The sequence below is a fragment of the Poecilia formosa genome, unplaced genomic scaffold, assembly GCF_000485575.1.
Source record: "Poecilia formosa unplaced genomic scaffold, Poecilia_formosa-5.1.2 Scaffold14, whole genome shotgun sequence".
Lineage (NCBI taxonomy): Eukaryota > Metazoa > Chordata > Actinopteri > Cyprinodontiformes > Poeciliidae > Poecilia > Poecilia formosa.
This window is the reverse complement of record NW_006799953.1, coordinates 1551850-1571708: the sequence shown is the minus strand read 5'-3', so window position 1 is coordinate 1571708 and position 19859 is coordinate 1551850. Positions and strand designations below refer to the sequence as shown.

Here is a 19859-nt window from a genome sequence, read left to right as displayed (position 1 = left end):
CATTGGAGCTTTTTATGCAGTATTAGAAAATGCAAGTAAACAATTTCATTACTTTTTTAATGAGAAAAAAAAATAGGAGATTTTTATTTATTTCTTTATTTTATTTTATTTTTTTACAGAATATGAACCAGGATTTTATGGCTCTTGAGGAGTTCTGGGTTGAACATATTTAATTAAAATATTTAAATTAATAGATTGTTCAGTTTTGACTTAATCACCGCTCTCACTCTGCTGCCTTTTTTTCGAGGTCTGTATACTCCGGTCACCGATTAATCGATTACTAAATCAGCTGACGACTATTTGAGTAATCGATTCATCACGATTAATCGTTTCAGTCCTACTCTGAACCGATTAAAAGTTACACATACTGTAAAAGGACAAACTCTCAGCTCCCCTGAACCTGTTCGTTTGTGTTCTCCTTCTGTCCTCAGGCGTCACCACGGTCCTAACCATGACCACTCTGAGCATCAGTGCTAGAAACTCCCTCCCTAAGGTGGCCTATGCCACTGCCATGGACTGGTTCATGGCAGTGTGCTATGCCTTTGTCTTCTCTGCCCTGATAGAGTTCGCGACAGTCAACTACTTCACCAAACGCAGCTGGGCGTGGGATGGGAAAAGAGAGGGCATGGAGATAAGGGTGAGTGACGAAGCAATCGACACGCCATACGTGCATCTAACAACTGCAAGAGCATGAGGAATCCGAGAATGCTTTTCAGAAATGAGTCGGGTTTTTATTTATTTTTAGTTTTTGCGCTTGATACATATCATTAACTTGGATTTTGACCTCGATGTTAAAAATAATCTTGAGTAAATCTTCAGAGTTTTGGCCACACATAGCAGGTTCCTTTTTTTTTTTTTTTTAACACAGCCTTGAGTATTCTTTAAAGACCTTAAAGAGGCCTTTTATTTATTCATTAGCAGCCAAATGGAACAGGAACACTGAGAGCAAAAGCAGAAGTAAACTCCCAGAGACGTTGGCCCTGATTTACAATCGCAGCATATGTTCAGCGCTCATTTTAAAAAGGCAGCGTGCGTTCGCTCTCGCTAAAAAAAAAAGACTCCATCTTTACATCTTGCATGCTGATCAGAGAGCGAGCGTGCTTCACTTCAAATGAATCACCTCAGGTTTACCCTTCCTCTCCGTATGAAAGCAAGATGAATCGCAACGCGTACGGTTTCTATTCACCGGTACAGCAGGGGCGTTTGTGCGTTGTTTACAAAGACACACAAAAAAGAGCGAATATTTGGTAAAGTTGTGACACAGAAATACAACTTTGGTGTTTTATCACTTTTTTTCTTCTGCATGTGACCCATTTAAAGTGCTGGCTGCAGTCGGAGCACACAGCTTACTATGAATATGATGCGTAACCTGCTTTACACTTAGAGCTGCAAAAATAGATTTCACCTCCGTTTCAGATGATCGGACCTATTTTCATATGAGACAAGGAAAAACAAATGACAATTTTATTCATTAAGGGGAAAAAAGTGCTTTCCAAACCCACCTGGTTCGATGTAAAAGTAAATTTTTGGAGTGGCTTTGAGCGGAAAATGTTGGCTGAATCACGCTCAGTTCATGCAAAGGCATCTTCTTCAATCTGAACATAAATGTAAATAAGAAAGAGGAGTTTTTTGTTTATTTTTTCTAGCACCCAAAAATTTCTTCTTTTTGATTTCTTTGAGTCAAATTGCTTGATAAGTTTTATTTATGTTGTATTTAGTCGAATGAAAATGAATTTAGCTTTTCATTCAATTTAATTAGTTTAATTGGTTAGGGTTTAGTGTTTTTTGGACATGGGTCCAGGTTGGTTTGGGCAGCCTTTTCCTCCAATAAATATCATTTTCAAACCTGCATTTTGTGTTTCTGTCTGATCTTAAAATGAGTGTGATCATTTGAAACGTGTGAGGGGGAGAAAAAAAAAAGTCAAATTGGAAGAAATTTCAGTGGAAAAATGCCAAACAAACCAAAAAAAAAAAAAAAGAAAAAAAAAACGAGCTTGGTATGTTGGAATGCCATCAAAGAGAGCTTAATAAAATAAAAAATAAATAAATTTCTTTGACAGTTTTCTGTGGTTCAGCATGTTAAGAGTCAGATGTCAAGTATTCGCTTTGATTGAATTTGCGGCGATGAAATCTCATCCGGAGTGTAAACAAACCGCCGTCCTCCTCCCAAAAACAGGATTTAGATCTACATACTTCAGTGAATAATTAATTTTGTTTTTCAGATCAGCGTCGGCCCGCCTAGCAGGTCCACGCAAAACTTCGGCGAGATGTCAGAATAAAATAAACTCGGATGCACAGGCGCGGCAGAGAAAGCTGACAAACGTGAACTTGAAAAAGACTTTCTCCTTCTTTGATTATCATTTCACTTCGGTGAGCATTTTTGCTTGAGCTGCTTTGTCATGTATGAACAATAATTGTTCACACATAATGCACTGCATGGTTAGTGTTTAAAGCCGTAATTAAACTTCTGCGAAGACGCTCTCTGCGATGTAAATGCTCTTTAATGCTTTATTTACGGTGTTATTTCTGTTTTCCTTAACTTTTTTACGTATGCCAGCATAAGCTGTTCTCACATTGTCAACTTGGATCCTGAAACTATATGTAATGGAGCCCGAATGAGGCGGGATTGAAGTTGTGGCAGAAATTATTCACATTTTAACAAAACCACTGAATCTAAACTTTAACACGTGGAATGATAAAACAAGACTTGAATAGATCAGGCATCTAAATTTTGAAGTTGTTTCTGTTTTTTTAGATTTAATGAGAGCAGTTAATCTCCTGAGATATGCAAATAACTAGAAGCTTTATTGACAAAATGGCTTTACGAGATGCTTGTAGAAACCAAAAAGAAAAATCCCACAGTAAACATAAACTGTCTCAGAGTCGCTGACAAAGCACATCAAAACACTTATCAGTCAGAAACACAATGGAACTCATTTCAGCTGCGACAGACTGTCACAAATCTATTTTTGCTACATATGTACAAAGTGTTTGACCCAATCAATGCCGCCTCTGCGCTTTTATTTACTTATTTTTCCTATAGCGTAACATTTGGTCCTGAGACTGACAGGCCGAGACGCGGTGGAACTTTTTAGTCAGCAGGGAGAGTTTCCCTCCTTTCTGAAGGGTGAATTTAATGGCGGCAGCCTGGGCCGCGTTCTCAGGGGCTCTGCTGAGCACGCAGTTGTCACGATGGATAAAACGGAACGGGGTCACACGGACATGCAGGCCTCTGCCGTCGCGTCCCCTACAGATATGAGCAACTTGAAAGCAGTGGAGTTTAAGTACGCGGCCTTATGACAAATGGAGCAAAAGATTTGATCTAATGCAATAAACCGTCAGACGAAAGAGAGCCGCTTTGGAGTTTGGAGTCAGTTTGTCGCGTGGACTTCAAAGCTCCGCGGCATCCAGCGACAAGTACGCGCTCACGTTTCGTCACCGCAGACGTCAAATCTGCATTTTGTTGGGATTTTACGCAGTAGGTGAACAAAAAACAGTGCATAATTGTGATGTGGACGGACTTAACAAACAAAAATACGAGAAGTGCGATATTTCATTTGAATTTAGCCACCTTTATTTGGAAACCATAAACCTACCAAGAAGTGAGCGTTCACCAAAACCGACTGGCTGCGTCACTGAAAAAAACCACAAAATCTTACCACATATTTTTTTTGTCTAGTTTCTAGTCCAAATTTTGTTGAATTTACTTGAAATTCAACAAAACTAACTTACAAGTAACTTTCCAGTAAAGTGCAGGAGCTTGAAATTCAATAATGTCTTGACATTGATAAAAAAATAAAAAGAGTCAGTATTAAAGAATAATTGATGTAATTGTTCCTTTACTTTGCCGAAAAGTTACTTGTAAGTTTGTTTCGTGTTATTTTAAGGGTATGGCAATATTTGCATAAGAAATTAGACCTACAATACTTTTGTTTTTGTAGTGTAAAACGAGCTGGACGGAAAAGTCGATGAAAGGCGTGACAATTTCCTGGCAGGAATATTATTACTCACTCATGCAAAAGGTAGCATGAAGAAAGCCATAATCTGACGGCAGCATCATGCTGTGGGAACAGCAAAGTTGATTGGAAAACGGTTGGAGCTAATTCCAGACGCTTGTTATTGTCCTTACACCTCTCAGTTATTTTGAATTTTTTGAACGGTAAATCACGTTAAAAATGCATCGAAGCGTATGGCTGCAACATTGCAACAGGTAGTAAACATCAAAGGGCATGAACACTTTGGCAAAGAGCTGAACGCCCAGTAGCAGCAGACAATTATTTTTAATATTTGTTTTTTACATCCCCGACTGTGAGCAAACCCATGTGAAATGGTTTACTTCAATGTCGTTGTGTGCTTTTTTTTTTTACTTTCTCGTCACCTTATTTTCTGTCTGCCGCGCCGTGTGTCTAATTAGCTCTTCCATTTACAGCTGAAGGTGGGCTCGTCTCAGGAATTACAGCCTGTGGGGAGTTTTTGGTTAGAAAGGCAAATTCTTGCAGCTCTGTGACACAAACGATTGGACCCTTCGGTGAGAGAAGTATTCTGTTTGCGTCAGCACAGGCAGAGTCACAAGCTGGTGCTGCAGCGGCTTTCTCTGATGGAGCCGCAAAGTGATTGTGGTTTCACACATATCTGTGCTTGCAGCACGAATCGTGATATCTAAACACGTATGGTCACTTTTTTTTTTTCTTTCACCTACTTATTTATAGTTTTAGAAGGCTGTGTCTATTATTACTTGTTGTAATAAACGCCTAAATATCCTAGAAGTTTGATGGACCCGATTTTTGATTGACTGTCAGACGTTTTTCCATAACTTCGTTTTTTAAAGCTGCAGCATTAAAAAACAATACGTTTACGTTTACGTATACGTTTTTGTTAAAACTGTCACTATGTCACACTAGTGTAATATGAAACAGACAATCTGCAAAAAAAGAAAAATCTCCTCTTCCGCCTTCCTGTGGTTCTACTTTCATCAGCAGAAATACACAGCTCTGTCAGAAATGACCAGTCAGAGCCAGGAGGAGGTCCTTAGCACTGACAGTCCAACCAACCACAGCTAGGATCAGGTTCTTAGCACTGACAGTCCAACCAATCAGAGCTAGGATCAGGTTCTTAGCACTGACAGTCCAACCAATCAGAGCTAGGATCAGGTCCTTAGCACTGACAGTCCAACCAATCAAAGCCAGGAGGAGGTCCTTAGCACTGACAGTCCAACCAATCAGAGCTAGGAGGAGGTCCTTAGCACTGAGAGTCCAACCAATCAGAGTCAGGATGAGGTCCTTAGCCCTGACAGCCATGTTTGTGTGCACTGCTCACTCCCTCTCCCCCAGACTCTGTGCTATGCTACAAATAGTTCCCTACACCGAAGCCTGCCACTAAGGCTAGTTATAGTTACTATGGCTGCCGATGACAGAGGATAAACAGTTTTCCTGACTGTTATTTGTTTCTCCACCATGAGGCCATACACGAGGATGATTGACAGCGCTGTGACCCTCCTCCTGGCTCTGTTTGGCAGATGGCAGCAATAGCACTGGGAGGAGAAGGAAACGCTTGATGTTTTTTCAACAGATTATCGGTCTCATATTATAATGTGAAAATATAGTGACATTTTTTATGCAAAAAAAATAAATAAAAATCAACAACAGATTGTTACAAAAGCTACTCCAACAAAACACCTTTTTGCATTAATATGGCGCTGGTATATCCAACTAATGAACCAGGAAGGAGGTTTTAAAACAAAGGGACACAAACATGCAATAAAACATGCAGCTGTAACATTAACAGAGGCCGTCTGTAGAACCTACAACTAAATACAGTCACTCCAGAACCACACAGGCACAAGCGAGGTCATTATGGCTCTTCATGCGCTGCCCACACTCTCGTTCCCCCACATGCTTACTCACTTGAGGCTGTTAAACATGCCAACATTTCATCTCCACACATAGAGGGGTTGCCAACTGTCCCAAGGTTTGCACACATCCACACTCCCAGCTGCAAGCGGTGAAGCACAGGGCAGCACAATCGCTTCATCACCCTGAGACACATTTCAATTCTTAAGCAACAATTTGCCGAAGTTATGAGGACAAGGTCAATGGATGCGTTGTGATGTGTTTTTTGCCTTCAGCCAGCCCAATTACTTGGCCTGGTGCATGCAGATCTTTTAAGCAGAAGTAAATTATGTGCTGTGACACATTAGGTTCGTAACAAAATGCATCCAGCCCAATGCCACAGATGGTTTCCCCAATAATTAGGCCCAATAAATTAGCGCAGATGACAGCCCGGCTAAAAAGCAACAGAAAACGACTCTGTACAGCTCATTTGTCAGGTTAGCGCCGCACAGAACATCCTTAATGCTAAAGACCAGGGAGCCGGATGATCTTTGATTAAGGTCATACGACACTTGAATGTCGTAATTAGTTTTTCCTGCTGATCCAAGCTGTCACTGTGATGGAGGGGCCTCGTTGGGGGATAGATGGGGAAGCGTCCATTTATCTGGGAGCATCGCTGCAACCCTGCTAGCTCCGTTAGACCTCGACAGGATTTGCTGCCCCAGCAAACCGGCGATCGTTCCCTTCCTGTAGCTCTGCTTGTTTCACACACATTTCCAGCTAACGTCCCTGTGTCGTCTAAAACCGTTTTGTTTGTTTTTTTTAACAGATCCAGAGTCGCAATTGCTCATATTTGCGTTTTATTAGGGATTCTGTTTAATAAACCAACACAGAGTAGAAATCAAAGAATACTTTCATTTGTATTTGGTTCCCTTTACTCTGGCCGAAACAGCATTATGCTAGCAAGATTGAAAGAGCTGTTGCCTGTTGTAACATGCTAGAGTTTACAAAATACCCCAGACTGCAGCAGATGTTCATTTTCCAGCTGAGTAGTGCAGCTTAAGCATGCAGCCAGAGCTGAAATGGAGTGGCTTAAATCAAAGCGTGTTCATTTGTTGCGCTGGCCCAGTCAAAGCCCAGACCTACACCCCAATCGTAAATCTGTGGCAAACTAAAATATTTACGCTTGCACATGCTCTCCGTTAATGGTGGGCATTTATTGTATCATGTATCATTTTTTGTTATAAATTTCTTATCGTGACAAGAATTCTGATTTATTATAGTCACAATAAATCCTGATTATCAATTTTTAAAACCCCCAATGGCTGTAAGTGTTGCTAGGATGGTTGGTTTTGCTTTTTTTTTTTTTTTTTTTTTTTTTTGTTCAATGAAAATATCAATACATTTAAAAATATTATTATAGTTACGGCGTGCTGTTTGTGACGCATATCACAATAGTACCACAAACTATCATAATAAAACTTAAAGTTTATGTCCATGTGCCACCACTGCTCTCCATCCAGTCTGAATGAGCTTCAGTCACCGTACGTTCACACCTGTTAGCTGAAACACAACGTACATATTACCTTTAAAGATGCACTACTTTGTTTTACAGCCACCGAAGAAAATACGTCGGAAGCTTAGCTTTGTTTCAGACGACGCAGTTAGAAAAATAAATCGTTTCACGCAATAACAGGAGCACTTGGATCTGAAACTCTCCTCCCTCATGACACGCACCGGTCCAGTCTTGATCTGAAAGAGGTCCTGATCGGTGCGCAGGAAATGATCGCAGCACAAACCCAGAGCGCGAGCCACACAGGAAACCAGAAGTGTTGCTCGGCAATCCATCTTGCTGCCCTACTTGTTTTCCCCCCCACATCCAAATTGCTCGTTGCTCTGTGCTCCGTCAGACTGACAGGATCCTCCAGAGATGCAAGTTTAGTTATGTGAGGGTGCCAATGTGGCAAATAAAACCGTGTCTTCTTCCCGTGCAACTCCAAAGTGAAAGGCGCCGCAATCGCGCGGCTCCAGAAGCAGGAAGGCGCCGGACCCTCTAGCTTGCTCTATCGCACACAGCCTTTGTCATGTTTGCTTTATCACTAGCTGTTTGCCTGAAGAGGCCTGGCTGCCTTCATTGATACAGTTTGTCAGACATGTTTTCAGGCGCTGTTTTTTTTTCTTTTTCTTTTCTTCTTTTTTTTTTTTTGCTTTGTTTCTAATCCTGCTCTGTGCTGTTACTGCTACTGCTAGCAGTACCAGACGCCAGTCCAGCCTGGTTCTCCTTCCCACGCCCCCCCCTTGAAAAAAAAAACATAATAATAAAATAAAAACACGAGAACTGTTCCAATTTTCCACACTCTTTATCTCACAAGCTCAATATTCTCGTCATGATATTTTTACTCATGACATTTTCCTCCTGCGATCCAGATTTGTGTAATATACCATTGATTTGACAGTATTAAAACTGTAAAAATGTAATAAAATAATATTTTTTTTTTAAAAAAAAGTCACCTCCAGCTAGATAGTGATGAATAGATTCTGTAAGTTGGGTAATTCTAATATAATTGGTAAACTTTTTTTCTTTTCTACTTTTCTTTTCAGGAACCGTTTCAGGCTAACATGGCCAGGATTAAAGATATGGTTAGGCTTTTGTTTTGTTCTTGTGTGTGTCTCGTGTCTCGTGGTGTTGCTTCTATTTCCTCTTTATGAGTTCAAATGGAAGTATTGTTTAGTCCACTGCCCTGCTGCGACTCACGACCTTAACTGCCTTCTTCCTTTCCAGAGGAGGGAGTCGGCCACGCTGACTAAAAAGGCCAACAACACCTTCAACATCGTCGGCACCACCTACGGCATCAACGTGGCCAAAGACCAGGGCTTGACGACCATTTCCAAAAGCGCCCCGGGACCGTCGATCAAACACTCCTTCCTGCACAAAATGGACGACCCCTACACGGAGGCCAAGAAGTCCTACAACCGCGTCAGCAAAGTGGACAAGATTTCGCGCATCATCTTCCCAGTTCTGTTCTTCATTTTCAACCTAGGCTACTGGGCAACGTACGTCAACAGAAAGCCCGCGATCATGAAGGCAAACAACCTAAACTGAATTTCACCAAATGTTGGCTTTCGGGAAGACAGACAGACAGATAGCTAGATAGGTAGGTAGGTAGGTTTGCAGGAAAAGCCAAGTCCATCGCATCTTAACGTGTGTCGTGTGTATGTGTGTGCGCGCATGTCTTGTGTGTCTGTTTTTTCTTTTTTCTTCTTAAACCTTTGATATTTTTGCACGGCTGTTGTTGTTGGGAAGGCACACCCGGTTTCCATTAGACTCACGTGCAGCGGTGGACCTCGGAGGAAGCACATTCTCTCATCAGTCTGTGTGTTTTTTGTGCGGCGTTTCTTTTTCTCCACCCCACAGTCAGCTCTGGCCCTTTTCCCCGTTGTGGTTTAATCCCCTTTGCTGTATCTTGATTGCTTGCCGTTTCGTACAGTAGTCGAATTGTGCGTCCCCCATCCCCGTCCCCCCTGTTTTGACATGTTTTGGGTTTGTTTTTTTTCATTGCTTATAATAAGTTAGCACTCGCATGCGTTTTCTGTTCTCATCGTGACTCATTACCAGTGATAAGGCGCTGACACGCCGTACGCACACAGACACACACACACCGATACCGCCGAAAACACGAGGAAAGCCATCCGCTGGCCGCTTTATTGTGCTTCTGTTGGTCGGGGCGGCCTGTATAGTTTTATAGGAACATCATTAATAATTGTCAGAGTCTGGCCTTCAGCTGCCGCTGAAGCTCGGCACACACAATGCAGCCTCAGAGGGCTGCATGAACATTTTCTAGTCCACTGGCTCTTATTGTTTTAACTGGCTGATTATGTTCAACGACAGATAATATATGTGCCTTGGTGAAAACACTCATCACAAAGAAGGAAAAGAAACAAAACGCAAGAAAAGTCAGACATGCTCACATTCGCATTTCCAAATGTGCGTTTTGCTTAGCAAAAATATTTACACCCCTTAAATCTTTTCCAATTTTGCCCTGCTACAACCACCAACTTCAGTGTGTTTTATTGCGATTTTCTGTGGCAGATCAGCACAAAGACCTGCAGGATTGCCAAGGGTAAAGAAAATTATATTTAGTTTTCATTTCTTTTAGGCACAAGTCATGAAAATATAGCAGGCATTTGTATTCAGCTCCTCTGATCCGTTCTTTGCAGCTTCTGTTTTGTCATTGTTTTTTGTTTTTTTTTAAATGGCTCAAACTCTTTCAAATTGGCTGGAGAACGTCTGTAGAAATAATTCATATTGCAAAAGATTCTCAGTTAGTTTGAGATCTGGACTTTGACTGGACCATTCAGACACATCAGTACGGTTCTGGTCTAAATCCAGAGTGTCATATCAGGTTTTCATGTTGTTTCCTTTGGTGGTTCTTGGTGCAGAGCCACTGATGGCAAGAAGTTTTGTTTGTTTGACAGAGTTCAGCTGAAAAATGGAAGAAATGTTGCAAGTTTAGACCCCAATCGAACCGATTCCACCAGATTATCAGGAGGGAAAACATCCCTGGGTGCCTTCTAAAGACTATTGGCTGCATTTTCAGGATAAAAGAGGCTGAAAACAATTGTTTGCCACATTTGTTCAGATTTCTATTCGCAAAAGGCTTTGAAAGACATCTTCCTTTCACTCTATAATTGTGCAACATTTTTGAGTTGCTCCATCACAAAAAAATCATTAAAACAAAAAACCCATTAAAGTTTGTCTTTGTAATGTGACACAATAAGGAAAAACAAGTTTTTAGGGGTGTTAATGCTTTTGCAAAGTACTGCATCTTTTGTCTAGAAACATTTAATGGTCTCTGTAGGTTCTATCTACTCCAGTGTATGGCTATCCCCACCCTGAACCAGCCCATACACACACACACACACACACGCACGCACACACACACAGATACCCAGACTAAAACTGCCTACTAGTACGAAGGGTTAACAGACCTATTCCTGTGAGACGATCTTGCAAAGAGATTCACGGCTCCTGTGTTGTGGAGAACAACTATCATTTAAATTATGTTTTGTTTTTTGGTTTTTTTATGGAGCACCCTAACCAACAAACTGCCACCTTTACCTCAGAAGGAAGACAAATTTGAAATTACACCTCTAAAATGGTTTAAGTTTTATTTTTTATTTATGAAAACGATCGCTCTTTTCTTTGTTCCCTCTTGTCTTTGCATTCGTTTTTGTTCCAAAATGTTTATCATGTCTCTGTCGTCGTGCTGCTAAGAATCCACGCTTTCCTGCTTTGCTTTCTTCTGTACAACGTGTTTCGGTGCTGATTCTATTGTCCACATATGTTGACTTTATTTTTGCTGCAGACAACAAAGGCAATGTGTCACACTGGGATTTGAATTTATCCAAATAAACACTTAGATTGCAGTAGTTTACATACTGGAAATTACTGTAGAGCCTAATAATTCCAGTTGAAAACAAATCTTGATTTATTGAGAAAATGTGGTAAATGCTGTGTGTGTGAGATAAGATGTCTTTTTGGTTTTTGCACCTATGTATTTACCCAATCTGATTCTAAAACACTTTTATTTATTCATTCATTTATTTTTGCCAGATGCATTCTGTCTAATTCAATAAGTAAAGATTATTTAAGACACTTACTGGAGATCCCCTCCCAACCCCACTGAGGGACAAGGGTGTTCAGAAAATGGATGGATGGATGGATGGATGGAGATCCCAACATGCACTGTTAAATGTTGTCGGTCAATCATGTGCAAATCTAGCAGCCATTGATTCTGCAGGAACATTTGTACGTTATCTCCTGCGATCTACAGCATTATTACTCGCTGCACACTGAAGCAGGGTGCAGAGTCGAGACTTCATCCCAGTCACTTTGTAATAACCAGTAGCATCAACACTTACTCTAGTGCAGACCTCTGAATGGGTTTTCCCTTATTTAGTTTACAACTAAACACATGGATCCACTGAACTGACACGACATTCGTCTCCATTTAACAAGGTCGCCGTAGGGTCTTAAAAAGTTTAATATCCGTGTCAATTTCAAAAAGCCTCTGATGAGTAAGGATTTTCCACACCGTCTTCAAGTGTATTTTAGTTCCATCTTTAATTTCTCCTCCTGAAACTGGCTTATTGTGGTTTTTTAATTAAATTTCAAGCATTTTTGGTACATTATCCGGTAACACTTTATTTGAAGGGGCGTGCATAAAAACATGACCTATCATGAACATGATATTTCATAAATATTTACGACTGTTGTCCTGAAGTGTCATTCGGTAAATAATGGCACTTTTAGTGCAAAAGTGCACCTAAAGTTGCATTAAAAGTTCATTGAAAGTGTAAAACTTTGCATTATTTAGTAATTAAAGACACTTTTAATGTAACGTTCCGTTAGAACTTGCATTAAAAGTAAATTAAAAGTGTCAACTTTGCATTAAAAATTTCATTATTTCCAAATGACACTTCATCACAACAGTCATAATCATTCATGAAGATTCCTTCATTATTCTACATAATCCTTGAACTTGAAATTGGCTAGAGTTTTGGAGTCGTATGTCAGATTTAAAAAAAAAAAAAAGTTCAACTAAAGTGTGCAAAACTTTATTTAAATTTTTTATGATGGTATATTAGCTAAACAGAAGTCATAATGCACAATAAGTTAAGGTATTAAGATTGTCTATAGCTCTTGTCTGTGTTTAATTTAAGTAAGAAAGATTCTAACAAGATCTTAAAGTCTTAATTAAAGGTAATCAAAACTTGCAGAATCGCTGTTTAAACAAAATGCCAGATGCATTTAAACTAAATGAAACGTAGCATCAACCGTAAGCTGATTGTTTGCAATTATTATTCTCTTTTTTCTTTTTTTTTTTGCACACCCAAGTCAAGGTGAACCCTTTTATTTTTAAATATTTTACGTTAAATTAATTCAGCATGTGTCAACACATCTTAAATAATTACGTCTGACTCCTCCAGGCTCCTGGATTGGAGTTACTGCAGGTTGGTGGCTCTAAACAAAATAGCTGAATTTGTCAAATGTTATGCATAAAATATATATATATGAGTCATTCTCTGACTAATGTCATCAATAGTCTCTATCCATAAAGGAGTTATTTAACCAAAGATAATACATTTACCATCAAAAACATTCAGCAATGGGCAAACTATGCCAAAATGTTAAAATGCCTTGTCCTTTATCACGTTATGAGCGCATGCTTTAACGTCTTATGTTGGAATTTTAACAGGTTTTCTGCCTTCATTTGGCTCCAAACTGAAAAAAACAAAAAATTTGATCCAACTTTTAAAGAATGATTTAATTTGTTACAAGTAGTCAAATTAAGTTTATCCAAGTAAATATATGATTTTAATTAAGCTGTCATGTTAAACAAACATAGCTAAATTAAGCTTGACAAACTTAATTTGATTAAATGTAACAAATTCATTAAGAATTATTTCAGTTGGAGCTTCATTCTCTTTTTTCAGTGCGTTCCTTACTCCATGCTCTGTCTTTCCCCATCTGAAGCGGTCCCACAGCATGACGCTGCCACCACCACATCTCTTTGAAGCTGGTGTTTGTGCTGTGTCGAGTGTGAAACACATTCGCAAGGCGCTCTAACTGTTGGACTACTTTTCATTTTGTTTTTGAAAACAACATCAAAGAAACCAAGTCTTTAAAAACTCCATCTACGCTGTTTAAAATAACAGCTTTTTATTCTTTTTTTTTTTCAGTTTTTTTCTAATTAAATTCTGCATGTATTTTTCCACATCTTCACCGCTGTCGCATGTTTATCACAAAAAAAAAGGGAAAACGCATTCAGAACTGCACAATCTGTTTCCACAGATAAACCATGATAAAATCACCCTGCGGAGATTAATTTCTGAATTAATCAGCAAACGGAACATGTAAATGAGCGAGCAAAGAAAAAAAAAAGTCATTTTTATTATTTGCAGTTAATGTTTTTTTTTTTGTTTTGTTTTTTTAATGCAGGCAGATTTTGGCTTAGTCAGAGAAACATGAGAAATGTTCATTTTATTTTTTTCCACACACCTCAGAGGATTTGATAAACAGAAATGTGACATTCAGGTCTGGGTTTGATTGTATTATGTGGTGTTATCCAAACATGGCCAGAATTAAAACCAGTAAAACCATGTCATTCTACACAGTCAGATACAGTATATTAAGAGTATAACACTATATGAATATATTTATGCTAATTAGTAACAGCATTAAATATCCTGTTTGATGCAGCATAACCTCGACAGCATTGATGCAAAGGTCTTGATGCATAGAAAGCCGTAGAAAAATAGATCAACTAAAGAGATTAATAATGGCAAAAAAAACTTGTTCAGAAAGTGTAATTAACTTGTGAATTTGTAGATATTGTGAAATCAATTCCAATAGATTTTCTTTTGTTTTTTTTGTGAATATCGATATGTCATGTCATTTATTTTTTACATCATATAGATACTGCTGTCTTACAGTGAGATCTGTAACACTAAGTGTTATGGTAGTAAAGAACAGTAGAGATAATATTCATCGAGCTAATTACGAGATCAGTACCTTGTGTGCACTTTTCCAAAACCTAACTGTGAATTAGCAGCCATCTGCAAGCAGAGTTGTACACACTGTGTTCTCCTTCCAGCGATTTCACTGCATGTCCCTCCGCACCGAGAGACCAAGGACTTCCTCCACAAAGACTGCTCTGGGAACTTTGTGGACTTTGTGATTTTTCTCGGGAAGTTGCTCTCTGTGTGCCCAGTGACTGGACTCTCTGTACGTTACACTTGTTTGTGTGCTTACTGTATGAGATGTAGCAAATGGAAATAGGGATTAAAAGGACATTGTATTTTGTCTTGGCGTTCAGAAAAGGAGCCCTTCTTGGTCGCAGTGGAGCCTCAAAAACACACACACACACACACACACACACACACGTTTGTATGGTTGTCTTTCTATTGACTTCCATTCATTTCTACAGCCTAAACCTTATCCTAACCCTAACCCAAAACTCAATTCACATCTTAGTCCTAAATCTGACTCCTGCCTTAAAAACAGTTGTAATACAACAGTATTACAAACAAACGCATTTTAGTGGCGTTTTCGTCTGACCTTGTCGTTGTTGGTACTTGCCCAAANTTCCATTCATTTCTACAGCCTAAACCTTATCCTAACCCAAAACTCAGTTCACATCTTAGTCCTAAATCTGACTCCTGACCTAAAAACAGTTGTTGTAATACAACAGTATTACAAACAAACGCATTTTAGTGGCGTTTTCGTCTGACCTTGTCGTTGTTGGTACTTGCCCAAAACCCCCCAGTTCTTTACATTGCATTGTACTTCGAAGGGTTTTTTAATGGGGCTGAATTTTTAACGAACTACAGAGAATAGTAACAAAGAAAACTACATGATGAACTTCTGCTCATGTGACTTTCACAATTGAAGGCTGGACTGCTCCTTAAAGGCCCCGGGCTCATTAATGCCTCCAAGTAAACACACCAGGCTAGAGTCACAGTAATAAATGCAAAGCAAAAAAAATAAAAAATAAATAAGCAAACGCGGTATTATGTAGAAAGACAGGCGACTCCAGCCAAGTTGGAATTGCAGCCCATTAAGTCTTCTGAAACGGCACAGGGGAATAAAGTTATCTGAAAGTAAAAACAAAGTCTTTTTTTCCTTTTCTTTTCTGTTTTACTTCAACAATCAACAGGAAACCTGTGGCTCTCGCTTTGTGACATCAGTAATTAGTAGCTGAACCTGACAACGGTTATGCCCTCTGGTTGTGTGGCAAAAAAATGACCAGGAAGTCGGTTTGACGAGTTGAGAGAAACTTGCAGCACTGGTATGAATTATACAATGCTCAGCACTTCAACTATGATAGAAAAACAAAAGGAGGAAGTGGCATTAACTTAATTTAAAATGAGGTATCTCCCTCAAGTTGAGCTAACTTGACGTTTTCACTGGAAAAGTGATGCGATGGCCTAGTTTGTGTGTCGCAATCACAAAGCCCTTTGGATGAAAAACTATTAACTATTATGCAAATGAGCTTCATGCGAAACTGGCACATTAACGTCTTCAAAGCCTAAACACTAAAAATACACTTGGCACAAAAATGACAGAATTTAATTTTACTCTCTTCTTTTTTTTTTTCTTTTTTTGGAATAGGAAATTGTTTTAATTTAGTTCCCAGCTCACACGAGCTTGTTCATCAAATGAACAAAATGAAAAATATCTGAGTAATAAATGGTAAACTGAGTAACATGTCAAGGAATCGATGTTACTAGTTCACATTACGGTGGCCTGCAATCAACAGATTTAAATCCAGGACAGCCAGATGAGACAAAACCAAGGCGACTACTTTCTAAGACCTCTGCTATCTTTACTTTCACACCGGAGCAGTGGCAGGCCTTCTCATTAGCAGCTGCTACTGGAGACTTAATCAATGACTGTACGGGGGAAAAAAAGAGAGAAAAGAACATGGACGCAGTATCCGCTCTGATAAATGAAGCACCAGCTCAGCAGAGGAATGGCCGCCTTCCAATTACAAAATTGCTTATTTGATCCAAAGTGTCCTTGGGTTTGACGCTGGACCCAGTGTGGCCTCTGATAAGTAATAAAAAAAAAATACAGCTATGGACAAAATGAAGAGACCATTTGGTGGAAAAACCTCCTGGTTAATATTGATCTGTGAACTCTTCCTGAGTTGAAGCATCAGTGTCGTTGTTTCTAAATGAATATTGACTTGTTTTCTTTATACATTGTTTGAATATCTGGAAACGCTGCATCTTTTTTGTTATTTTGACCATTTCTCGTTTTCTGCAAACCAATTCGCTTGGAATCTGGTAGACATGTTGTCAGTAGTTCATCGAATAAAAGGACAATGTTCATTTTATTCAAACGTACAAAAAGGAAAATCAGAGAAAATAATCATTTTAAGTGGTCTCTTCATTTTTTCCAGAGCTCTAAATCTATCCCATCTGAGAAAATGACACAACTTCAGATTTCTTTCTTAAACTTCAGATGAGTCATTTTAAGTAGGAAACTCAATTGTAGTGCTTTGTTCTGTTCATCACACTAACTGTTATAAACCATAAATCTTAAATTCGTTATTAATTAGTCTCTTTCCAAGCTACCATACTGGAAGTTGCTTTATTTGCCAGTTTTTGGTAAGAAAACCTGATATATTCATAAAATCACTTTGAAAAGTGGAAACTTTTAAACAAGTCACTTTCTGATCTGTACATGCAGACAGGACATGCGCATCTTTAATCCACAAAAACAGCGCTCGGTTTTCTGACATCTGGTTTTTGACGACATGACATAAAGCTAAAACAAAAGTTGATTCTACATAATACCTCCTGCCCCCTTCAAGCTCGACTTTTCGTAGAGGAATTGGTTAAAAATAGAAAACAAAAGCCTCTCGCTGTTCAAAGCTTGCAGAGGCAGGTGGTTCTGCAAAGCGTTGACTCGATTAGGCTTTATTTGTAAAACATTGTGAAAACCTAAATCCTTATCCCTGGGCTTAAATAAAGGCTTAATGCCTAAAACTGAAATATGCCACTGCCCGTAACCCACAACAACAAATAAAATTTTCTGTGGGAAGACCAGCTTACTCACATGAAAACCTTTTAATGAGACAGAAGTTGTCAAGACGGTCGGCTGTCGGATGCTGAGATGCGGCAGACAGCCATGTGGGTGTGAGAAGGAGACACTGCAGGTATTGCATCAACTTGGACTGGCATTTAATGAGTCTCTTGTTTCACCCACCTCTCCGCTTTAAAAAGCCTGACCTCTGTTTACAGCGATGCCTCTGACATATATGCGTTTCAGAGCAGCGTTATTATTTTTAATAGTCAAAAAGCCAGTTGCACCGCCTTGCTAAATTGAAGCCCTGAGGCTTTGTTTCCTTTCAGTATCGTCTGTGTTTCATGCTGCCGGAGAGCACGAGGTCAGCTCGGCTTCAGCAATTCAGGCAATCTTCTTCTTCTTCTTTTTTTCCACTAATCGCTTCGGTGCCATATCTTCTGGATTTAAAGTCTCATCTAAACAACCCGCCACAATTTCACGTAAAAACTTTATCCACTTGTCATTTGGAGAATGAAAAATAAAAGTGATGCCACCACAGCAGAGTGATTTACGTAGATGGTAAAAGTCTGTAAGTTTTCTTTGTCAATGAGAACATGACTGATTCTAAAACAACCAGTTGGGAGAATCGTCTCAACGTTCTCACTAACACAAGGGGTTTGTGTGTTTTCCAACTTGTGATTACTTTGATTTATTTTCCTCTGTTTTGCTGATAGAAACTGGTTACAGAACTTGAGAGCAGCTCGTCGGTTTTCAGAGAACAGGATGGTTCCTGGACTCAGGCACTGTAACCCTGCGGCCATAAACTTTGCCTGAAGCGCTTTGGCAGGTAAGGGTTGCTGGTGACTCGCGGGCTTGTTCATTGCACAAGTGGAGAAGGGAAAACCCCTAAACCTGGTCACATTTCAAATCTAGTTTCTGCTACTGCACTCTAAGTTTAGTGCTGAAAAACATGTTGTGTAAACCTATCACAAAAAGTAACGAAATGTGTGTTTGGTGGATTTTTTTTTCTTGTTTTTCTTTCACGTAGCAATGCATCTTGCCCATATGTCTGATAGCATTTAGCATAGTCGCGTATGTGGGTTGCATCCCATGAGTCTATCTTTTACAAGAACTTCATTCTAGCTGGACTAATAGGGAAGCTAAGACAATTTTCTAATTCCTTGTTTTGTTTTAGTATGTTTTGTTTTAGTATGTTTTATTAGTTTTGTAGCCTTTGCTTTTAAGCAGGTTTTAATCATTATTTTTGCAATGCGACAGTAACATCATTTTAACTCCTTTAGGTAAATCTGTCATTGGTTGCCATTTTGCTTTGTTTTAAAACAACCCTCAGTATCAGTCCGTGGTACCACATCCATGTCAAACCTGTAGTGACGGAAATTTTCAAACATGTCTTCCACAGAACCAGCTTGAAGAAATATATTGAATGACCAGCAGTATCATGTACAGATTTAACGCTAACTCCAACGTAACAGAGGATGTCGGAGGCTGACGGAAAAGTGGGCACCCTAACCCAAACCCTAATCTAGTCTTCACCCCAAGACTATTCTCTCTCATGCCTTCAGCATTTAGGAACCACTGACTGTCTTTTACACATAAGGTTTGTTACACTTAGGCTTTGCAGAATGATACTGTCAATGACTCAGAACATCAAGAACAGTCAAGACTCAACCTATCTTGTAGGTTGGCAGCCATGATGGCCCTTCACCATCAGGCCCATTGGCAGCAGTGTTGGAAACGTGTGCATGTATGAGTCCAGACTCTGACTAGTTCGATTGCAATACCAAAGTGTGGGGAATGCTTACTTTATTGCTGGACTGACAAGAAGAGATTGTGGTAGATTTTGGTAGAAGCACCTCACTCACTAAAAAAAACAACAACAAAAAAAACAAGCTTTCTCATCGCTGGAGGCAATTTCAGCACAAAGACGTCAAAACGAGATGTTACGAGAAAGACCTAATAGAACAAATTTCCTTAAAATTTCATGTCAAGTTTATTTAGAGGTGAAGTCGCAAGAGGGATCTTGTCAGTGACACATTTATCAAAATGTAAAATGTAATTAAAGACGTGATTTAATTCCAGCACAAATCCTATAAAACCTTTTTAGGTCAAACTCTTGCGAGATTTAACACTTTGTACAATATCTGTACCTGTAACACGTTCTGTCATGAGCCCTATGCTGCAGAGTGGGTTAGGTGTGCTGCATCTCTAAGATGCTTTTTCACCACTTTAGCCCGCTCGGTTATTGTTTAATAAGAATTCCCTCATTTACACCTGGGGACTTCCCTGTTCACTGAGAGCAACACGAGACGCCTCGTACATTCAGTCAGATTAAATGAGCTGTGATGGTGTGTGGCTTGGCTGTACCATGTCTCATTTCACACTTTCCACACTTTCCTTAAATGGAAAAAAAAAAAATAATATATATATATATATAT

General features: G+C 39.4%; 1 protein-coding gene across 3 annotated transcripts in view; it reads left to right on the top strand.

The window, feature by feature from the left end:
* The window catches only part of gabra3 (gamma-aminobutyric acid type A receptor subunit alpha3), a 118197-nt gene extending 106907 nt beyond the window's left edge, over nt 1–11290 (top strand). For 2 of the 3 annotated variants that reach the window (XM_007545883.2, XM_016668292.1), the window contains exons 9-11: nt 432–637; nt 8430–8468; nt 8611–11290. In XM_007545883.2, the coding sequence (XP_007545945.1) occupies nt 432–637; nt 8430–8468; nt 8611–8931 (566 nt within the window). In that variant the 3' untranslated portion in view covers nt 8932–11290. The remainder of the gene's footprint in view (nt 1–431; nt 638–8429; nt 8469–8610) is intronic. The other variant, XM_007545884.2, reaches the window with a different exon arrangement.
* The last annotated feature ends 8569 nt before the right edge of the window (nt 11291–19859 follow it).